Here is a 22,310-nt window from a genome sequence, read left to right as displayed (position 1 = left end):
ATTTTTAAGAATATCCTAAATGCAAATGTGGTAACCTCGATTGGATCCTGGAACAGAAAAAGGACATTGGGGAATAACTGGTGAAATCCAAATAAAGTCTGAAATTTAGTTAATAGTAATATTCCAATGTTAGTTTTTTAGTTGTGACAGATGTACTGTGAGATAACTGTAATATGAGCTAACTTTAGGGGAAACTGGGTGAAGGCTAGATGGGAATTCTCTGTTCTCTCTTTGTAACTTTTCTGTAAGTCTAAAATTATTCCAGGATATGTTATTATAATTGATATTAATTTTAGTTTCACAATATCCCTCTATGATGTAAGCACTATAATGAGTGCCATTTACAGATGAAGAAACTGAGGCACAGAGAAGTTAAATAACTTGTCCATGGTCGCCCCTCACAATCAGGATAACAGAATAAGAATGATTGGTGGGCTGGGATTTAAATAGAATGCAATAATAAACATTTATTGAGCCCCTACTTTGTGTAAGGCATGTGCTGTGTCCATGGAGAATAACAGGCAGTCTCTGTCCTCAAGGTCATGACGAGTAGGAAGCCCAAGTTCACACAGGTGTAAGGACAAAACCAGGGGTAGGAATCCTATTTGTGAGCCCATGCTCTTAACCATCACACCAGACAAATTTGGGGGAATAACGTGCAATTCACGGCGGAAGTGCAGAGGTTAAGGCAGGTCTGGTTGGGGGTTTAGGGACAGCTAGCTCTATGGGCGGACCTTTGATCTAGTCTTGGACGTGAGCATGATTTGATCTGGGTAGAGAGAAAGGGAAAACCTGGAACGCGTCTTTGGGTTGAGCCACCCCTGCCTTCTGCTCTGTTTCCCTTCTTCTAAGCAGTCCTGAGAGCAGGACCATATGGGTACATACTTAGCTATTCTGTTGCTTCATCAGAGACAGGAGGTCACAGTGCATAGAGCATGGGCTTTGGGGTCAGGTAGCCTGAGGTTCAGCAATTGTTCTGCATCTTATCATCTGTGTGATCTTGAGCTGGTTACTTGGTCTCTCTGAGCATCAGAAAAATGAGGAAACAATGACCTCCTGACCTGGTTGTTGTCAGGATTAACCCCATGAGAAAATGTGTCTGATGCGTGGTAGGATGCTGGGCATTTGGTAAGGCCTCAGTAAGTGGTGGCCGGCTCTGTGTGCCTCTCTCCTTCGTTTTGTCCAAGGCTGACACGACGAACCTTGGGTTATGTTGCTAAACATTTCTTTGAAAGGCAGCTTTGTTTAAAGGAAAGAATGTGGACTTTGGGAGGCTGTACTGCTTACCATTTGAGTAAAATAGTGTCACTGTAAACTAGGATTGTTGTGATATTTAGGAGGTAAAGTGTGAAGATAGCCCATAGACATATTCCATTCATGTTAGTCCTTGTCATTTTGCCTTGTATTTTTCTCCATTTGAATCATTTTAATCTTGACTGCCACCCCCCTCCCCCGCCGCCCTAAATTGTTGATCTTTGAGGACGGATCTCAGATCTTGTATTTGTCACATCCCTCCCTCCAGCACTTAGTTTAGGGGCATAGCATAGTAGGTGCTCATCAAACACAAGTTGGCCCGCTTTCGGGGTGGCCTTCCTCAGCATTTAGATACCTCCAACAGCTTCTCTAGACTTTGTTCTATGCCATCCTTCTGAGATCAAGGAATTATCCCTGGGTTGGTTGAACAGGAAAGGACCAACCTGTGAAATGGCCACCAAATGTTTTATTTATTTTACTAGTAGGCTTCAATCTCTAAGACAGCTCTGAGGAGTGGGAAGGGGAGGGCAAGATGGAAAGCAGGGAGCTTGGGAAAGGTCCATCAGACAGCAGCCCCTGGCAACTAAATCAGCTGAGGAAACCCGTCCTGGCCAGAGTCCACCCTGCTTTGAAAAATCCTCCTGCTGACTTCCACCCTCTGCCCGTGCTCGTCCTCTGCCTCATCCTCGCTCGACCTGCGGCGGGCATTCTGGTAGAGCACGGCGCACACGCCCGTCAGCCAGGCGGCCACGGTGCCCGCGGAGAAGATGCAGAAGCCGATGAGCAGCAGGAAGATGTAGTCTTGGCGGTCCAGGTGCGTGACGCACATGTACCGGAGCGGGTTCCCCACCTTCGTGATGGGCCACCCTGCCAGTTCTGTGGGCTCCAGGCACGTGGCATTTTGTTCATCTAAGAGGAAACACACAGCAGGCAGAGTGCTGAAACAGCAGAACTCCCAGGGTCCTGAGGCCAACAGGGACTTGGAGAGGCTGTCTGGACTCTCGCTACTCAAAAGTGTGGTCTGCGGGCCAGCGATATTGGCATCACATGGACCCCGTTAGAAATGCAGAATCTCAGGCACCACCCCAAGGCCTCCTGAATCAGAAGCTGAATCTTAACAAGATCCCCAGGTGATCTCTGGGCACATTAAGGTTTGAGACTGCTCCTCGGCTGCTTTTTGCCCGAGGCTTAGCTGTGTTCAGATTCACCTCCTGAAAATGGGCTTTGCTTTTTAAGGCTCCTCAAGGAATGAGAGGCCACAGCAGGAGCTGGGAGGTTGGAAACTTAAGCAAGATTGCCGTGGAGTGTTGACACGCCACAGAAGTCCACCAATGCTCATCATCTCTGTCTCCCCTTCCTCTTATTGACCCCTTCCTTCCCCCTCCACCTTGTCCTTTCCCCTTCTCCTGTTCCTGAGCCCAGCCAGGGATCACTAAGGCCACCCAATGTCATCGCACGCCACTTAGGAGGGACAAAATTCTCTGGAAATGCCTACTGTGTGCTCTCTATGCCTCACCCTCAGCCCCACCTGCCCGCAACCTGAAGAAATCAAGGGGGAGCTCAGGGAAAAGAGACAGCCAATACCGGAAGCAGTTCTGTTTCTCAGTGATGATGTTGGTATCACTGGATGATCATGTGATCTACATGAGCCTTCAGTCCTTTTTAGCCACTGCCTCAGCTGCCTGGCCCCTTCTCTGAGCACCTCTCCACACCAAGCACTGCGGACTTCCGTATATAACAGAAGGCAAAGTGGGCTCTGGAGCCAGACAGACTAGGGTTCAAACCCACTGTTACTTACTAATTTGGTAAACTTCAGCAGGATGTCTGACTCTGTCTCTGAATACCATTGCCTCATCTTACAAAGGATGATACCTATTCTCAGGGTAGTTAGGAGGATTTAACTGACGCAGGTGAGAAGGCAAGCTATTGTACACAGTAGTGCACACAGTACACTGTGCACAACAGATACACAGATGACTCAGAGCTCTGTCGTCAGCCCTGCATTTTTCTAGCTCCATATACTCCGCCGTGTTGATGCTGAGGTGCCTGTGAGCGGTGTCCAGGTGAATATAAATGAGCATTAGGTAAATGAGCTCACATTCAGGGTTGAGACCAGGGCTTGAGACAACTATGATCCAAATCATAATAGCAGCTAATATTTACCAAGTTCTGTCTACATGCTAAGTGATATACAAATGCTATCTCGTTGAATTCTTACAGCAACGTTGACACACACTATCATCCTTGTTTTACACATAAGGAAACTGAGACTCAGGAAGGTTTCCTAACTTGAAGGTTTTGGATAACCTGCAGGATCCAGGCAGGGGACAGGAGACAGAGAAAACCCAGACTGAGCTATCTGAGCTTTTTTTTGCAGAAGTGGGAGATACAGAGAGAGGCAAGTGTGGGGAGAAGCTTCACCTAGATCAGGGTAGAAACTCCAGACTATGTGAAGACACTGATAGCCTTGGTGACCAAGGACATGAGGGAAATCAGGTTTGGACTGGAGCTAGAAGCAGGAGAATTAGGGAAAGGAATACAGAAGTGAGGTGACTGGGTAGGAGGCAGCTGGCTTTGGGTGGCTGGAGAGAGCTGTCCAGGCTGAGCGCTAAGTCCTCTCCAAGCTGGACGCTATTCCCTGCACCCTGGTTCTGGGTCAGTGCACCTGTAGTGAAGTCATTTGCTACTTTCCGGAAGATGGCCTGAAGTCTGTGATGCTGTGAGGACTCCCTGATGGAGGAGGCTGTAGACATAGGAGGAGGGAGCCAGCCTGGGGGCTGCCACATCCACTGGTTGCAAAGACTACAGAGGAAAGGAGAGGAAGAAGCCCCTCTCTAGAATTGAGTGTGGGACAGTGGCCCTCACGGCAACCCTGGCCCATGGGAGAGGGAAAGGGGCCTTGGGCCTCCATCTCAGGGTGCTGTAAAGGGACAGGAACACAATTACACCTCAAGACCTGTCTCTAGTCAGCCTGGTTCCAGGACCTCTGGGGTTTTGCCCAGGAGGCCCAAGAGTGGGGCTGGGGAGGAGGAGGAGGGGAGGCTCCTGCCATCTTCAGGAATTCTAGCAAGAGAGGGCTTAAGTCACCTGCCCAAGCTGCCAGAGACACCACATGGGAATATACGAAGAAAGATGTATTTGAGAAAGGAGAACGTGGGATTTTGAGGGTCTGGAGTGTGCCTATGGGAGTTTATCTCATTCTATTTTTAAAAGGATTAGGCTTTTAAATTGGGGCTTGGGTGGCAGAGATGAGACTAAACATTAAACGCGTATTTCTCCATTTTGGAGCATTACCTTGAAAGGAGCAATTAGGCAGTGATTTTAATGCATTGTTAGGCTGCTTTTAAGTGAGGGATGTGGGTGGATATGTGGGGAGGTTTTTTCTACTGCTGCATTCACTCTCCCCCCTTCATTGCCTGTCACCACCAAGGTGTGAGCTCTCAACTCTTAGCAGGTCTGTCTCCACCCATTCCCAGTTTCCCAGCTCCGGACCATTTCACACACTCCTGCCAGATTTCCCTTCTGCAGGCTAGGCTCTTGCCAGGCACACTCTGGATCAAAACCCTCCTCTGACTCCCCTGTGGGGCTCAGAATAACATCCAGATCACCTGGCCTGGTGTTCAGAGCCCTCAGGATCTGCCCCCTCCTGCCTTTCCCACCTTACTTCTGAGTTCTGCCAGTACCCCACCCTTTGTTCCAGTCAAATTAAACTGTCTTTATTCCTTGATTACATATCCCCCTTATCTGTAGTTAGCTTCGTTACACTGCTCTTTTTGCATCAAATATCTCTTCCTCTAATTTTTGCATGATCAAGTCCTTCCTATCCTTCAAGGTCTAGTGTAAATGCATCTACCCCCAATAACCCTTCCCAAACCACGTCAGAGGGCAGTCATGTGATTGTTCCCACTCCGAACTCATCCATAGCATTTCTTAGTAGCATTCTTACTGCACCTATCACATTCTATGTTGCTTGGTGGTTATTTGCTAGAAAAGGGGTACATCTTTTCTCTCCTACTAGAGACACTTTTAGCTCTTGACGACATAATCCATGTCTGATCATTACTGCTCTTGATAATAAGAGCTATCATTCACTGAATGAATTACTCAATTTTAAGTATTTGGGGATTTTCTAGTAATGTTTTTATTATTGAGTTCTAGTTCATTCTACTGTGGTCAGAGACATACTCTTTATGATTTCAGTCCTTTGAGATTTATTGAGAATTTGCTTTATGGCTGGACATAAAGTCGATTTTAGTAGTTTTTGCATGTGCACTGAAAAAAATGTATTCTGTCTTTGTTGAGTACATTGTATGTTGATTAGGGTGTGGTTTTATACAGATCTTCTGTATCTTTATTGATTTTTATTTATATCTTTATCGACTTTTTATATTCTTTGACTTTTTATTGACTTTATTGACTTTTCAAAACTATTGTCTCAGTTACTATTAGATTGTTAGTTGTCTATTAGTTACAGGGGAAGTATGTTAGAGTCACCAGTTATGATTATGCAGTTGTCTACTTCTCTGTATAATTCTGTCAAGTTTTGCTTCACATATTTTGAAGCTATGTTATTAGATGCATATAAAGTTACGTCTTCTTGGTAGATTTACACTTTTCTCATTGATCAATATCACTTATTATCTGTAGTAATGCTTCGTACCTTAAAGTGTACTCTGTTTGATGACATTAGTATGGCTGTACCAAATTTCTTTTGGTTAGTGTTTGCATTGTGTAGCTTTTCCCATCCTTTTACTTTTAATCTTTCTATGTTTCTATACTTAAGGGATATTTAGTAAGCAGGATGTAGTTGGGTTTTGTTTTTCATCAATCTAGCAAACTTTGTATTTTAATCAGCCCATTAATGTTTAACGTTAGACTGATATATTTGGATTAACTGTTTGTTTTCCATTTGTCCTACTTTTTAAATGATCCTATCCCTTGACTATGTTCCTTCTATTTTATTATTTCATTTCCTCTTCTTTAGCTTGTTAGTCATGCATCCTTTTCCTAGTCTAGTATGATGACTTTAGAGTTTATAGACCCATCTACTCATCCTGGAACGTCTGATATATGCTAGACACCATATAAGGTGCTTCACAAAATTAAACTCTACTCTTGAGCACCCCACTAAGTAGTTTTAATTATTCCCAGGCTACAGAATGAATAAATTGTTCCTCAATTATTCTGTCTCTGACTTTCTTGATCTCCTTGCCTCTGAGAAAAGTGTGCGCTGCACAATCCCAGGGCTTTCAATCACATTACAAACATGTGACTAAGCCCCATCTTATCACTTCCTCAGCTCTACTTCATGGGTGCAGGGCATTTGCCCCAGTTAAAGCGCCCAGGTCCAATTACAGGTATCATTAATGTTTAAATTCTTCCTGCAAATAGTTCCTAAGGAAACATAAACTACCCCCTTATTTAGTTCCACATGCGGCACGTTGCTCACAGGTGGAAAACCTGTCCGCCAAAATCAAATGCATGGAGGAGCAAGAGCTTCTGGGGCCCAGAACCACACCTGTTAATGCAGGAGCCCAGAAAGCCTTCCTTCAGAAAGCCAGCTAGAACCTGGTGGTTTTAAGAGGAACTGCTCCTTTTCTTGGTCTGCAGAAGTGACCACAGTTCTGGGGTCTGCTTAGCTCTCCGGAGGAGCAGGCTGTTCTGAGCTCCCTGGGCAGTCTTGCTTAGGAACTGTCTGGGCTGAGCGGAGGAGGCCAGCCTCCATGTGGTGGCCACGTAAAGTGAGAGGATAGAATTTGGAGACTTCTCTCTCAATTACACTGCAACTGCTCCTTGGACAGCAAATACCAGTTTCTATCAGCTTGAGCACTTTGTCATGAAACTTCCACCTGGAACATAGAGAAAGGTCTAATTCCCTCATTTTTCCTCCTTAGGCCCTAGCTTGCCTGAACATCATTAGATGTTCAGTGTTTTTTTCTCCAGCTAAATTATGTATTTGTCAACTACCTATTCATTTGTCTGCCTCCGCCCACTGGATTATGAACTCCATGAAGACATGGATTTGTTTTCACTGTTGTGTCCTCAACATCTAGAATAGTGCTTAACACATACTAGAGCTCAAAGTATGTTTGTTGAGTGAATTAAATATTGTTTGTTATTAATGCCCCTTAGGGTCAATGTCATTGACATAATGCTCGGCTGGAGGAAAGGGAACCTGGGGAGATAGAAGACTATAGGTGGGTCAGCTAACGTCTTGCCACCTTGGACTGCTCTACATTAGGCCAATACCAATCCCTGCTTACCTCGTGAGGGTCTGGGGAAGGATTCAGTGAGCTAAGGGGTGTGAAGTCCTGGAGGAGGCAGGAACAGCTGACTGTTCTGTTCAAATGGAGGGGTAAGCCTTGAAGTGTCCTCTGAGACTGCAGAGAAGGAAATGAGGGTAAGTGCAGTTGGGCAAGGGGCTGAGGATGCAAGGGCTGCCAGCATGATGGCAAAAGGTAGTTATTATTATTTCCCAATTACTGTTTGAAAGCAGAGACCCTATTTGTTCACCTTTGTATCCCTAGTGCCTGGTACACAATAGAGGTTTGATAAATGCCTATTGAATGCATAGAGAATGGGTGGATTATTGGTTTAATCTCATACAGCAGTTCTTAAACTCATATTTTTGGCCTTGTTGTTTAGGACTGGTTTCTGATGGAATTTGAGGGGATCACTATCATATTCTGCTGTACTATGGGTGGCCCAGAGGAGAAGACTCCCTAGAGGGAAACCTAGACTGGACCGTATAGCAGCCCAGCACCACCAAAGCCAACTGGCCAGCAAGGCCCCCTTCTTAGACCCTCACGCACGGTCCTCTGAGCATTTCTAGTCCTCCATTGGCTCCTACCTTTGCCTCCCTAGAGCTCCTTTTCCTCATCACCCAGCTGTCTTCCCTTGATGGCATGAGTCAGGCTTCAGCAAATTACAACCTGTGGGCCAAATCCATCCTGCAGCCTGTTTTTGTAAATAAAGTTTTATTGGAACACAGCCATGCCCATTCATTCATGTATATTCTATGGCTGCTTTCATGTTACAAATGACAGAGTGAATAGTGGCAACAAAGACCCACAAAGCTTAAAATGTTTATTATTTGCCCTTTCATAGAAAGTGTGTGCTGACTCCTGGTCTGAAGCATCCTTGGCTTTGGATGATTTGGGCTTGGGCAGTACAGTTCTTATCTGATACAATATCTTCCCTTGGATAAAGAGTTCATATTTTGGTAAAGGTTAAACCTGATTCATAGACTCTTGGAACATTACAGGAACAACCTTGAAATCCAGCAAGTTCAACCTGATTATTCCTGTGCTTTAAAGGTGCTTTAGTCTACAGGACTGGTTTTTTTTGTATAAGTGGTTGTATATGGGCAAGATTTAGAGGTAGAAAGACCCCTTTTCCTCATAATACTTCTCATGTGCTTGTCAGTGCTCAAAATTCTGTCAGCAGGAGATAGAACCTTTCATTCCACTGATAAAAGAAGGCTTAAAGTGTAAAGTCCTCTGAAAAAGAAGCCAATGACTTAAGCCCTTCCCTGGGGAACCCCTGCTACTGCCTTTCTTGAGCAGATTTTGATGGAGGAGGGAAGCCAGCTACATGACAGGTCTGGAGGATGGTACCAGGCAGTTCCTGGAAGCTAATGACAAACCCTAGTTTGCTCTCAGTTTGGCCTAGAGCTGGACCTGCTGAATAATAACTCATCTTCTCAGAAAAATCCAGAGAGTGGACAGTTATTATCCTCATGGATAATAGGCAATTTAGAAAAGTTCCGTGGTGGAAGGCAGCACCGTTCACCAGTCACCCAGGCAGAAACTTGGGAGCCCTTCCTGTTTCCTCTCTCACATCCCATAATTTAAGCCATGAGACAATCCTGTTAGTCTTACCTTCAAAATATATCCCAATTCTTACTTCTTCTTATCTTCTGGACCATTATCCTGGGCCAAGCCACAGTCTTCCCTTGGGCCAAGCCACAGTCTTCCCTTCACCTGAACTGTGACAGCCTCTTAACTTGTGTTCCCACTTTCCACAGTCTCTCTCCATCTAGCAGTGGGAGCCAGCTGTAAACCATAGATCGTGTCACTTCCCACTCAAAACCCTTTCATGACTTCCTGTCACATTTAGAATAAAGTCAAAAGCCTCTCCATGGCCTGTTGGTCCCATAAGATCTGGCCTCTGATTTTTTACCTCATTTCTTACCTTGGCTTCACTCCACTTCAGCCATACCCACCTTCCGCTACATCGAGCTCATTCCACCCCAGGGCCTTTGCACTTGTTTTTCCCTCTGTCTAGAAAGACCACACCACCCTGCACCATATTTCCATTGCTGGTCCCTTCACTTTATTAAGTTCTCTGCTCTTCTTACTTGATGCTTCAATATGTTGGCATTCCCCAAAGCTTCTGTCCTTGCCCTGTTACCCTCTCACTCTAAACTCTTTCCCTGGCTGATCTCATCCTTTGTTTGGTTTTGATGATCACCAGTGAGCTGATGATATCCAAACATATATTTTATTCTCTATTCTGAATTTCAGGTCAGAATATCCAAATGCCTCCTGGCTCACAAAGACCTCCCACTCAACACGTTCAAGATAGGACTTGGCTTCTCCCCTAACCCCTTCCTGCCCCTCCTCTCAGTGGAGCCCCCATAGTTGTCCAAACCAATACTTGATTTTTTTCCTTTCCTTTATTTTCCATGTCTCATTGATTTTTTATTCACTCAAATATTTCTTGAGCATTTTCTCTGTGTCTGAATCTTTCTGAAGATTCAGACCTGCTCCTTGCTCTTACAGACCATCCTGTCTATCAGGGAAGACAAATGTTAAATTAATACAAATCTGTTTATTGTGCTAAGAGTCACAAAGGGAGTACAGGGAACTCTGGGAGGGTCTAGTTCAGTCCCAAGTCCTGTTGCTTCTACCTTCTAAACAGTTCCTTCTGACCTGTCTGTACCTCTTCATCCACACTGTTGCCATAGGCTGCCATCCTCTCTTGTCTGAATGCCCATACGAGCCTCCTAGCCCTGTATCCATCTTGCCTGCCTGGCAAAACTTCTCAGGATACATTGCATGTTCCCTAGAAAAACCATAAACAAAGGCCCTAGATGGCTGGACCCCTGTTTCTCTTTCTAGCTGCATCCACGCTTTGTTGGATTCCTTATAGCTTGGGGAATTCTTCATCTCTAGAGATGAAGAAACTGAGGTTGGCTGCTTTGGCTGGCCTTGCACTGCCTCCTTCCAGGGGCCTGAGTGGTGTTGGGCGATCAGAGGGGCCATGCATAGAGGTCTGGCATTTCTGAGCTTGAGGGAACTTTAGATCATCCACCCTCAGGGATTCCATCGGGGCTGAGTTAGAGGTCCTTCCCAAACTGCACATCCTTGCCATCCCCATCCCTTCTCGAATTTTCTGGATGATTTAGGGATCACTGAATCAGTTGCACCCCTCTCAGCCCCCTCATTGTCCTCATGAGGCTGCTCCTCTGGCTCTCAGCAGGAGGGAGCCACAAGGCCAGGGTGTTCGTGATAAGGTGGGAGAGATGTGCTAGCGGAGCAGTTGACAGCCTTGGCAATGACTGCTGCCCAGCTGTTCCCTTTTTTGGTGTCTGGTCTTTATTGCAATTTCCCTGATGGAGGAGATGGGTTAGCATTAATAGTGGAAGGGTGTGAGGACCTGAATTCATTCTGGAAATCTAAGTTTTGGCGCAGGTGTAGATGATTTTGTACTTGGTGGATTGAAATGGGGCCATTATCATATGAGAGCAGCCTTGAATACAGGATGAAATAGCCTCAGAATGAAACTGAGATGTTCCCTGTTCAAAATGCCCTCAAAATGACTTGGACTTGAAACAGCACATGATCCAACCCATCTGCTCCCTGCAGATGTCCCTGAGTGGCTTTGTCCCCCTGCCTCGGCAGCACTCCTGCCCGGACTCCTCTTTTTGACTTGTGGGCCCCACCATCGGACTAAGGTGTTCCTAGAGATGAGGGCTGTGGTCACACAATTAGGAAGTGCGACCTCTAGCTCCTGCACTCTCCCGCCTCCTGTCTTAAGCACCCTCTCCTGGCCTTGAACAATGCCTCCACCTCCCAGGGACTCAGTGCCCTGGACTTTCCCCCCAAGGCCTGGCCTGCTCCACCAGTGGTTCTCAAACTCTAATGAGCACTTACCTGGGAGGTGGCTAGATTCTAAAGTTCCAGCTTAAGCTTCCTATATCTTCCTATATTAAAGGCTTCGCCCACCAATATGGTGGCCACTAGCCATACATGCGGCTACTTAAATGAATTGAAATGATGTAAAATTAAAAATTCAGTTCCTCAGTTCCACTAGCCTAATTTCAAGAGAGCTCAATAGCCACATGTGGCTAGTGGGTAGTGTATTGGACAGCACAGATGTAGACCATTTCTACTGCTGCAGAAGCTTTTGTTGGACAGTGCTGGACCAGACTTTGAGGGTGGAGGGGATGTAGGAAGCCAGGCTTTTTCTGTCCAGGAGCCTAGAGCTAGTGAGTTTTTGAGAGCATCTTCAGAGGCATTCAACCCTGTCCTGCTGGGGAGCTCTCTCCTGGGAAGAGCTCAATTTCTACTCTCACCTTCAAACAGCATTAATGACTGGAAAATTACAGTTCCAGCCAGGAATTAGTTCTCCTATTTTCTGACCTGAGCCCAAAAGGAAATGGAATCTGTGAACCTGTTTTAACTCTGTATTGATCAGAGCATCCAGGCAACCAGCACATTTCAACTCACCTCCATTTCTGCTATGATTTTTGTGTTTGGAAAGTGAATACATGAACTCTTTGAGGACTGGGCAGTTTTCAGTGCATCTGGTGAGTATATCATTGGAGGGTTTCCTCTGAGGAAGACTCTTGATAATAGCGCCAAATCTCTTGTCAATATGGGAAAGTTTTGATGTTCCTATCTGCTGTAGCCTTGTGAAGAAATAAGGTGAATAAAACATTCAGCCTCCTCTACAGCCCCTCTGTGGGGGGCGAACTTAGCCAAGGTGTGACATAGGGGAAGGACATATTATTGCCCTCATGTCTTTTGTTTTAACACCTCTCCATTTCTTTCCTGGATCTTGGCTTCCTTCAAGGTTCCCCCACTGCTGCAGAATTAATCTTAGCTAATTGTATTTCCCAAGAACTCACTCTTCCCTCTGATATGAAAGTTGATAAAAGCTTAGGGGCACCTATATTATGCTTCCCTGGAACTTACATATTTGTTCACAGTCCTTTTCAAGATTGGGGCACTTTTAGGGACCCAGAAGGATGAATCTCTAATGGCTAATTTTAGCCCAATGGTAGGCAGTGGATGGGGAGAGACTGGGGCAAAAATACTGCTCATTACTCTTCAGATCACAAAATTATACCAAGTAGGTGACTTTCTTCTCCCAAGGCCATGTCTGCCCCATAGTTGAACTGACCTCCTTGCCCTCATCCCGTGAAAGACGTCTGCATGTTCACCCCTGTTTCTGGAAGTGGGGTTTGTGTTTAAGGTAGAACTTCAGTTCCAGACTCAGGTGACTCAGGAAGAGCCACCTTGCTGCTGCTGGCCCAGCCCTGAGTCTCATGGCCTGGACTGAGACCAAGCCTTGATTTGGGCTTCTGGTTTTATTCCCCAGTGTCTGAACTCCTGTATGCATAACTCATCCAATATTCAACTCCAGGATTCCCTCTGTCCCATTTTCTCAGGGATTAGAGTCCTGGAACCTGCTGTCTACCTTCCCATCTCTTATTTATATCCCCATATGCATCTGTACAGTCATGTCTCCTGGACAGGGTACACTGTCCTCCAATAAGGCTGAGCCTTCCTGAAGTCCACTGCTTGTCCCAGGGACCACCTGACTGATATTTGCTACTCTCTTAGTATCCTGTGTCTTTCCTACATCTGCCAACCATTTGTTTATTGAATGTTTATGGTGTCCCAGGCTTAATGTTAATGGCAGTTTATAAATGTTCTCATTTCATCCTTACACCAGCCCTAGACAGGTTGGTTCTATTACTAGACCTGTCTGAAAGATGAGGAAACTGAAGTGTGGAGAGGTTAAGTAAATTATCTGATCTCCTACAGATACTAAGTGGCAGGGCTAGGGTCATGATCCACATCTGTTACACTCCAGAACCTGAGCTCTTCACACTGGGCTCTCCTGCCTGTATGGTGGCCGTCCTTCACCACCTGCAGCTGAGGCTGTCCCAAGTACTTGTTCTACCCCAAAAGGCACATGCTTGCCTTTTTTGTCTTGCTGTGTCCAGTGAGGTTAGTTCTGCTGCACCTAATTGGACCGTGGGACACATAAGGTGCAGGTGGCCCATAGTCAGATGAGTCTCAATACACAACCCCAGGGTTCTTGGCTAGCTACCTCTATGAACACTTGTTTGGCATATAATAGGCACTCAAGAAATATTTAAATGGATGAATGCGTGAGCTGAGTGGTACCATGGAGGTCCCTTACTTCACTACCTTGCTTTTCAAGGGGTCTATATACTGGAATTCTGCTGTCATACAGACCTCAATACTGCACTGCAGGCAAAATCTCCCAATAATGAGGTTTAGTATCTCCCTGGGTCTAAAATGAACCCCATCTTTAAGTTGGATTCTCCTTTATAAATAACCAGGTTATTTAGCTTATTTCATAGAAATTCTTCCTGTATCCTGAAATTTGGGCACATGGGGAAGAGATGTGTAGATCCCATTCTAGAACATGCCAGAGAGTACCGTTTTGATAGAAAATGTGGTATAATAGGTGGGCTAAAGGTTGAGAGTTCAACTAGAGTGTTTGTAAATAGCAAAGATATTTCCACCTAACAGAGACATGAATCATCATATGAGAGTCACATGAAATAAACATCTTCCATTATGTTGAGGTCTGGCTAAAGGGCAAGAGATGCATCTAATGAATTTTATTGCGTGAGTGTTTTCAGCTTTTTGTGTATGTGTGTGTGTGTGTTCATGTGTTGATGTGTATCTGTGCATTTATATGTGTATGTGTGTCATGCATATGTAATATGTGGGTGAGTGTGTATGTAATTATGTATATATGTATGTATGGTATGTTTGTGTAGATACAACTTTGTGTTTGTATATGTGCATGTATGTATGTGTTTACGTGTGTGTTCATGTGTATGTTTGTGGTTGTGTGTGTGTGTGTGTGTGTGTGTGTGTATGTGTACGGGAAGGGAGAACCAGATTGAATAACATGCAAAGGAGAGCAAACACTGAGGTTAGGTTCATTCTTTTAGAGTTTGGGTAGATTGGGGTGAAACCTCGGTTTGCAAGGGAAGTGCAGGCATATTATATGAGTTTATGATGACTAGGGCTTGTTATCCAATGAAAATGATCTGGTGTGAGTTCCAAGTGTAGACAGATAGGAAATAAAGTTGAAATTTAGGTTCTGTGGGCATATGCTTATAACATGACTTATATTTATAACTAAAGTGACTTATTGGATCATAGTTATGTAATTTGAGGATTTAAGAGAGAGTAGCCACATGGGAAAAGACCTAAATTTGAAATCAGGAGGTTCAAACCATTTTCTTGCCTTTTAGTAGCTGTGTGGTTTTGGGTGAATCAGTCTATCTTCTCAACCATAGGATAGGGGTTAAAAATACCCATCCTAGACTCTTCCACAGTCCTAGAGCACAAAATTTAAGGGTTGGTGTGACACTCAAGTAAAGAAACTGAAACAGCTGTGTGGAAAAACTTCAGCAGCTGCAAATCTCGGTACAAAGCTAAATTATTCTATGTCTGGCCTGGGGCTCACTGCTGTTTTTAAGAGATAATAATAGTGAACTGGAGCAATGAGACCATATTTCTGTATGAAGTGAACTGGGAGGGTTCCTCTACGCCACCAAACAGCAGAGGGAGATGAGCAGATTAGCAGCTGTGTGTTTGTGTGTGTGTGTGTGTGTGTGTGTGTGTCAGGGTGGGGAGCTCCCACTGGCCAGTGGATGAAAGCTTTGTCTACCTCAAAGGCCAGATTCTTCATTCACGAGGAGCTTATGAGCTTGACAAGATAGATAGACACCCGCCTCTGACGTTTTTGAAAATATGCAGTGAAACAGACCTGGTTTATAATCGTTTTCAATCCTGGATTGAATTGAGTCAGGGAGTCCAAAGTAGTTAGCCTGAAAGTTCTGAGAAGATACAACTTTATAAGCAAAATTCTGATTACGGGAGATTTGGTGGGAGGTGAAGTGATAGGCTTAGGCACTGGGGAAGAAGCCAAACTACTTATCTTTTTCAGCTAAGTAGGGGGTCTTCCTGGCAAATTGGTGGTTTCTGCTCAAGGAAAATGTGTATGAACGGTGGGGAGGGCGCAAGAAAAGATGATGCTGGCCCACAGGCTAGTTACGTGTACGCTGACAGGGAGAATCCCATTTGGAAATCACATTCGATGCATGAGAATGATTAACACTGACCCTCTTTTAGAGAGCTTTCTAGAAACCAGCACATCACCAGTCATTGAGAAAAGTGGAAGGCATGATCACTGGAGAGGCAAGGCAAGCCCCCCAAGAAACTGCTCCTGTGTTCTTTTATGATTAGTACTGTTAAGATGGTCTGACAAAGTTTGTTCCTTTTGATTTATTCTAACTCAAGTTGAAGTACCTGGCAGCAGGGCCAGGTGCCTCGGGCACAAAATTTAAGGAGACAGTCTCGGTGCCACCTTCGATTCTGCAACCTGGGAGCCTTGCTTGCCTCACCACAGTCCAGCCCCTGCCTGGAAGACAGTTCAAGACACGTGCATTGGAAAGCCAGGAGGGCACACTTTTACTCGCTCTCACCACCCAGCTCCTTCTCCCCCAGTGCTCCTTAAAGTCTGTCATTTTGGTCAGGAACTTTTCTAGAATATTGCCACATGGGCAGGACTTCAGGGTGGAAACTTCAGCAGGACTTTTGTGAAGCTGGTGCATGAAAATATTTTCAAAAACACACACCCAGGCAAGGCAGAGAAGACATGGCTCTGATAGGGTTTAATTACATCAGTGCCTCCAGGCTTTCTGTGAGGGGTTATTTCATATTTCTCCGAAGCTCTGACTTCCCTGGGTGAAAGTGGTATTGGTGGAGTGGGGGAATTGAAGGATGGGAATGGGACAGTAAAGTCACGGAAAAGAAGAAGGGATGAGGCACCGGAGTGCCCCAGGGACCATGGCAGAGGGGTGGGGACAGTGGATAGAGTGGCAGCAACTGGCTTGGAACTTTACCAGGTAAGACTTGAGAGTCTGCCTGTGAGATTGGAATCTCCCTGCTTGACACGGTGGACACTGGTGGTCCATTCGCCACCCATTCATGCCGTGCTCTCCTTCCTTGTGAGGTTAGCATCTGAAGACGAAGAAGATATCTAAAGCCTTCTCTTCTCCTCCCTTTCTCATTCATGTCCAGGTCGCTCACAAGCCCCTCCTCTGTCTCTATTGAACTTTCCCTTCTGTATATCATACTACTGGATTTTCCGCTGGCTATGAATGACTGAATTTACTTTTAGATCCTGAAAAAAGTCAGTCACTGACTTAAACAGATTAAAATAGTTTACCAATGGAATACAGTGTCCCTGTATTACTTTGTCACTTTGCAGTTACAGTACTTTACCATTTCCACACATATCATTTCCTGTTGACATGACAACTCTGTATGTTTGTTAATATTGTCCCTACTTTATGGATCAGGAAACTGAGGCACAAGAGAAATTGTGACTTCCCCAAGGGCAGCCAAGTAGTAAGGGCTGAGTGTGGGAGCAGAACTCAGCTCTTTGGATGGCTATTCTAGAACTTTTTCTACTGGTCCTTACTGCCTCTACAGTCAACCCAAGGATGGATCCTGCAGGGCAATAAGTACGCTTTCAATCAACTTTACCCAGCTTTCTCTCCCACACTGACCATCTTTTGACTTCACTTTTTCTGGAACCAATTCCTCCTATGCCATCACATCCTCATCCCCGCACCCAATCAAGTCCTCACCTGGATGGTTCAGAGGGGACACTATTAAGTAGATGGTGAAGTCCAGGAAAGAGCAGTTGCATTTCCAGGGGTTTCCACTCAGATACAGGGTCTGGAGTGTTATGAGGTTATGGAAGGCGGCATGGTCCAAGGTCTGCAAGCCAGTATTTCTGAGGTCCAGGTACCTCAAAGAGCTGGTGTTGGCAAAGGTGTACTTGTTGAGTGATAACAGATGAGGGTTGCTGGAGATGTTCAGCTGCACCAGGTTGCTGAGCACGGAGAAACTGTATGGGGAGATCAAGGTTAAATTGTTGAAGCTGAGATCGAGGTAGATGAGTTTGAAGACCCCGACGAAGGTATAATCCATCACCTCCTGAATCAGGTTCTTCTGACAGTCCAAGTAAACAAGGTCACTGAGGAGTCCTAGATTCATCGCTGGCAAAAAACGGATGCTGTTATCATTCAGGTACAGCCTCCGGGTGTTCAGAGGTATGTCAGAGGGGTATTCAGTTAACTGGACCCCTGAGCAGATCACTTCTTGGGCTTGACACTGACAGTTATTTGGACACCTTGACCCCGATACCAGTCCCATTCCAAAGGAAAAGAGTAACCACCCAGGCCCAGGGCCTGAAGCTCGGGACATAGTAAGAAGCGGCGACTACCCTCCTTCCACTTTCCAGCGGGCGCTGTCCCTCTGATCGGGAGGTTGCCGAGGGGCGTGGTGGGGCGGGGGGAGGGGCGCTGGAAAGAACTGTAACACTCTGGCTTTGGGCGAAGCGATTTTCCATTACAGGAGAACTGAACAGAAGCTGAAACGCGAGGCCCAATGCCCTGCAGCCCGGTGGCTCTGCCGATTGCTCACTCCCAGACTGCCGCTGGAAGCCTGCCGGCTTGGCGGCTTTAAAAGGTCTCACTCTTTCCCTGCGTTCGCAAGTGAAGGGGAGCCAGGCGAGAGCCACATGACAATGAGGTTGCCAGTTGACACCTTTGTGATGTCAGCAGCCTCCGGAGACTGCCCAGCTGAGGGAGGGAGAGTCCTGACTCTTCTTCTGGGTGGTGTGAGGGTGTTTTGTGTAACTCAGTAAGCCGGCTGTCCCTGGGGGAGTGGGGGCGTGCGGCGTGGGAGTGGGCGGAAGCGCACGGATTCACCGTGTGTGCGCGTGTGTATCAGCTCCCCAAGGAGGTGCAGTGGATTAGACTAGATTGGACCCCATAATCCGCAGGCCATAGAGGGATCACGGAAATCTCCAGTCCAACTCCCTTTTTTTACTGATGTGAAAAGTGACCTGTCTGAGGTCAGTTCTCAGCGTGGGTCTCTTCCTTAGGTACTGAGTTTGGATAGGTGCCATTTTTTGGGTGTTGTCGGGAGAAGATGGGAAAGGGTGGAGGAGGGGGGAGCTCCTTTGAAATGAGGCAAGGGAAATTCCCTGATAAGGTGGTGTTCTTACTACTGTATTCCCAGTTTGCATACAACCCTGTCTGCATTTGGAATATATATGTGTACTAGTATTTAAAAGCCTTTTGAGCAAGTATAAATATTCCCCCTAAAACAAAACCCAAATGTATTTAAAAAAAATCTGAGTGCAATGATAGGAACTATTTCTTACCATTTATATTCTAGGACTTTTAAAATAAGGAGAGCCTCACTAGTGCTTCTAGTATGAGTTTATACTCATTAGCTGCTTGAGGGATAATGGGAGGGGGTCTTTTGGAGGGAAGGATGGAGAGTCTGGAAGCTTAAGTGTTAGGATGTATCACCCGTTCTATGGAAGAAGGCACATTGGGCAGAAACAAAGAAAAAGCATCTCAGGAATTAAAATTTTTATTTTGGGGAAAATAGGATTTCATTCTTTGAAACATTCATAGATAACATAACTTGAATATTAATAAAGTAAGAAATCTATATTTAGCTTAGCACAGTGCCTGGCACCTGATATGTAATAAATATTGATTGAATGAATGATGCGTGAATGTCTCTGATGGTTTGCTCCCTTTTCTTGTTTCTCTGCCAAGAGAGAAATTAATAAACTCAAGTGGATTTGAGTTTGGCTGGTTAGCTAATGCTTGATTGTGTTTACTTACTCAGCATTCCCAGGGTTACTGGCCATGAATTAGGATGATGACTTCGGTGTGTTTACCGAATTGAAAATGACCTTATTTAAGTAGAAATTTAAACACTTAAAATAATGACCCAAATGATAATTGTACTAATTGAAGGAGAATTTTATTGATAGAAGTGTCACCCTCTCCTTATAATTAAAAAAATAAATAAATTCCTGGCCAGATCTTACATGATTGCCCAGGAGAGGAATTTGGAACATGAAGTCTATGGAGAAGAATTAATTTCCAAAGTGACTGTTTCTTTTCGGGGCTGGGGCAAAGGTGTGGTTTGATGGTGGGGTGTGGTGGGGATGCTTTATTTAGATGGCGCTGTGTGTGTTGTGTTTCTTTTTGATGAGAGATGACGTTGCCTGGCCTACCAGGGCTCGTGGACTGATTTCACTGATGTTCCACCTTTTCTTTCTTTTTAAAAAAAATCTTCTCAATGCTTTATTTTTTATTTTTAACATTTTTATTGGAGTATAGTTGATTTACAATGTTGTGTTAGTTTCTGCTGTACCGCAAAGCGAATCAGTTATACATATACATATATCCACTCTTTTTTAGATTCTTTTCCCATACAGGCCATTACAGAGTATTGAGTAGAGTTCCCTGGGTTATCTGTCTTATATATAGTGGTGTGTATATGTCAGTCCCAATCTCCCGAGCTACCATATGATCCTGCAATCCCACTCCTGGGCACATATCCAGAGAAAACCATAATTCGAAAAGATACATACACCCCAATGTTGATAGCAGCACTATTTACAATAGCCAGGCTATGGAAGCGACCTAAGTGTCCATCGACAGAGGAATGGATAAAGAAGATGTGGTATATATATACACACACACACAATGGAATATTACTCAGCTATAAAAAAGAATGAAGTAATGCCATTTGCAGCAACAGGGATGGACCTAGAGATGGTCATGCTGAGTGAAGTAAGTCCACCTTTTCTTCCATGACTTTCTCTCTCTTTCTGACTCTTCCTTTCCTCAGGGAACCAGGGTCTCCATGTTGCCCTACTGAATTTCCAGCCCCTCATGTAGACTAACTTTCTCAAGACATTAGCCTCAGGCTCAGGCTTACCTGTCTGGCCATAAGATTACAAGTGTTGTCACTTAGAAAAGCCTTAGATGAATAAAGCATACTAAAGCTTATTGACCAACACACAGTGGCTGTATCTCTCTCTCTCTGAAGTATTATCATTTTAACAAAGCATCATGAGTGGTAACCTCAAGGAATAGTCCTTTGGCTTGAGCTAGCTGTGTATTTTTTGGTCCTGAAGTCTGAATACCCACAGGCTAATTTCAGCTTTGCCAGATTAGACCAGATCCCTAAAATGTGTTCTTCATTTTTAGACTGAGTAAATATGTGTTAGTGAATGAGTGGATGAGAAAAAGGAAAGTAAAGAATGTAGCCTTTCCCAGACTACCTGATCTCAGAACCTTAAAAATTCTTTTTTCAAGGAACATCTTGTGAAACTCCTATCTCAGGGATCCTGCTTTGGGAAATTCTAGATGAGGCTGTTTGCCCTTGGTGGAGTTGTTTAAGGTCTCTGGGGCTTTATTTTTCTCATCTACATATTGGGGGAGATGGACAAGATAATTTCCAAATCTCCTTAGGACTTCCAAACTCCTTCTTAATGGAGAGGTTTCAGGCACCACCCAGTGAGTCAGTAGGGGAAGAATTTTGGAGCCAAGAGAAGAGCCTTTCTATTCCTTCCAATCACATCACGTAGCCCCACCTGTCAGGTGGCTGCAAAGACAGAATTTCTCTTCCCAGTGAGCTACTCATGCAGCTTCAGCTGCAGCTAAGTTGCCCTTAGTATGGACAGAAGTTTTATGAGCCCACCTCTGCCCCCTAGGTGGCCGGCATGACGATCCTTCCCGTAGCACAGGTGGGGTATCAGGTGAGCACGCTGAGAAGCCCCTGGTATCAGTACAATCTCTCTTGCTGAGTCTGGTCTTGGGCAGGCTCCTATTTTTAGCTGTATCTGATAGAGACACTGACTTCCCAGCTTAATGATCACTCTCAGGTACCAGCGTGCCTCCAAACAGCTCTCTCGTGATCCAAAAGGCCCCTGATATTATAAAAGGAAAAGGCAGGGTGACATAGAGCAAAGTGGACTCAACCGAGACACTCGATTTCTCTCACTGTAAAACAGTGTGACTTTGTGACTCCCAGGACCTTGATTTCCTTTCTGTGAAATGAGACAGGATGCTCTCTAAGGGCCCTTCCAAATTTAAAGTTCTATGAAGACCCAGTCTGTGCAGGGAGAGGACAGATGCTTGGAGCTTTTAAGACCCAAACACTAGGGACAGAGAGTCAAGCAACCACCCAGTGCTTGACACAGTGTAAGCAAGTCCGTAAATGTTAGCCAGCAAATATTCCACCCAGATGCATGGGTATAGGTGCCAAGGGAAATGTAATTTTGACATACGTTTATTTGCCCAGGAGAAAAATAGCAGAAAATAATACATGTGCCATTAAGTTAAAACTGCTAATGTGTTCAAGTCAGTACTTACATGGGGTTAGGAACCTAGGGGCATACAAGTTAGTACTTTGTCCTGCTTCCTGGGCAGGGAATTTAGTGAATTTAGGTCTAAAGAATGTCAAAATTTCAAGGACATTTCTGTAGGAGCTGCTGATGGTATCCAATTCACTCCAGACTTTTGACATTGTCTGAGCCCTTTTCAGCAAGGTCATCTCAGCAGGTATGAGGCTTGGGGTAAGTCCCGTGGAAAGCAGATGAAAATTAATAGGAGGGTCAGCCTGGAAGAAAGAAAAACACAAAAAACTCCCAAGACATGCTGGGAAGCCTGGGGCTTAAGGGCCAAATCTATCTATCTATCTATCTATCTATCTATCTATCTATCTATCTACCTATCTATCTATCTATCTATAATGAACCTTGGGTCTGTTTTTAGTACCACCTGGTATGAACTATTTTTGTCTTTTTCCTTCAGGCTGCCTGAGTTCCACTCAGGAGATTGGAACCTTACAGAGTGCAGGCCAGGGGAAATCAGGCCAATTGCT

The 22,310-nt window shown here is 45.0% G+C and overlaps 1 protein-coding gene across 1 annotated transcript; it reads right to left on the bottom strand.

Annotated features, from left to right (window-relative positions):
* Positions 1–1,735: 1,735 nt before the first annotated feature.
* Positions 1,736–17,823, bottom strand: LRRC52 (leucine rich repeat containing 52). Its single transcript, XM_059903196.1, has 2 exons — positions 17,192–17,823; positions 1,736–2,163 (listed from the first exon to the last, which is right to left on the bottom strand). The coding sequence occupies exons 1-2, from the start codon at positions 17,811–17,813 to the stop codon at positions 1,838–1,840; spliced, it is 948 nt and encodes a 315-aa protein (XP_059759179.1). The 5' UTR covers positions 17,814–17,823; the 3' UTR covers positions 1,736–1,837.
* Positions 17,824–22,310: the final 4,487 nt, after the last annotated feature.

This window comes from Balaenoptera ricei, chromosome 1 (genome assembly GCF_028023285.1).
Source record: "Balaenoptera ricei isolate mBalRic1 chromosome 1, mBalRic1.hap2, whole genome shotgun sequence".
Lineage (NCBI taxonomy): Eukaryota > Metazoa > Chordata > Mammalia > Artiodactyla > Balaenopteridae > Balaenoptera > Balaenoptera ricei.
This window is presented reverse-complemented; position numbering and strand designations above follow the sequence as displayed.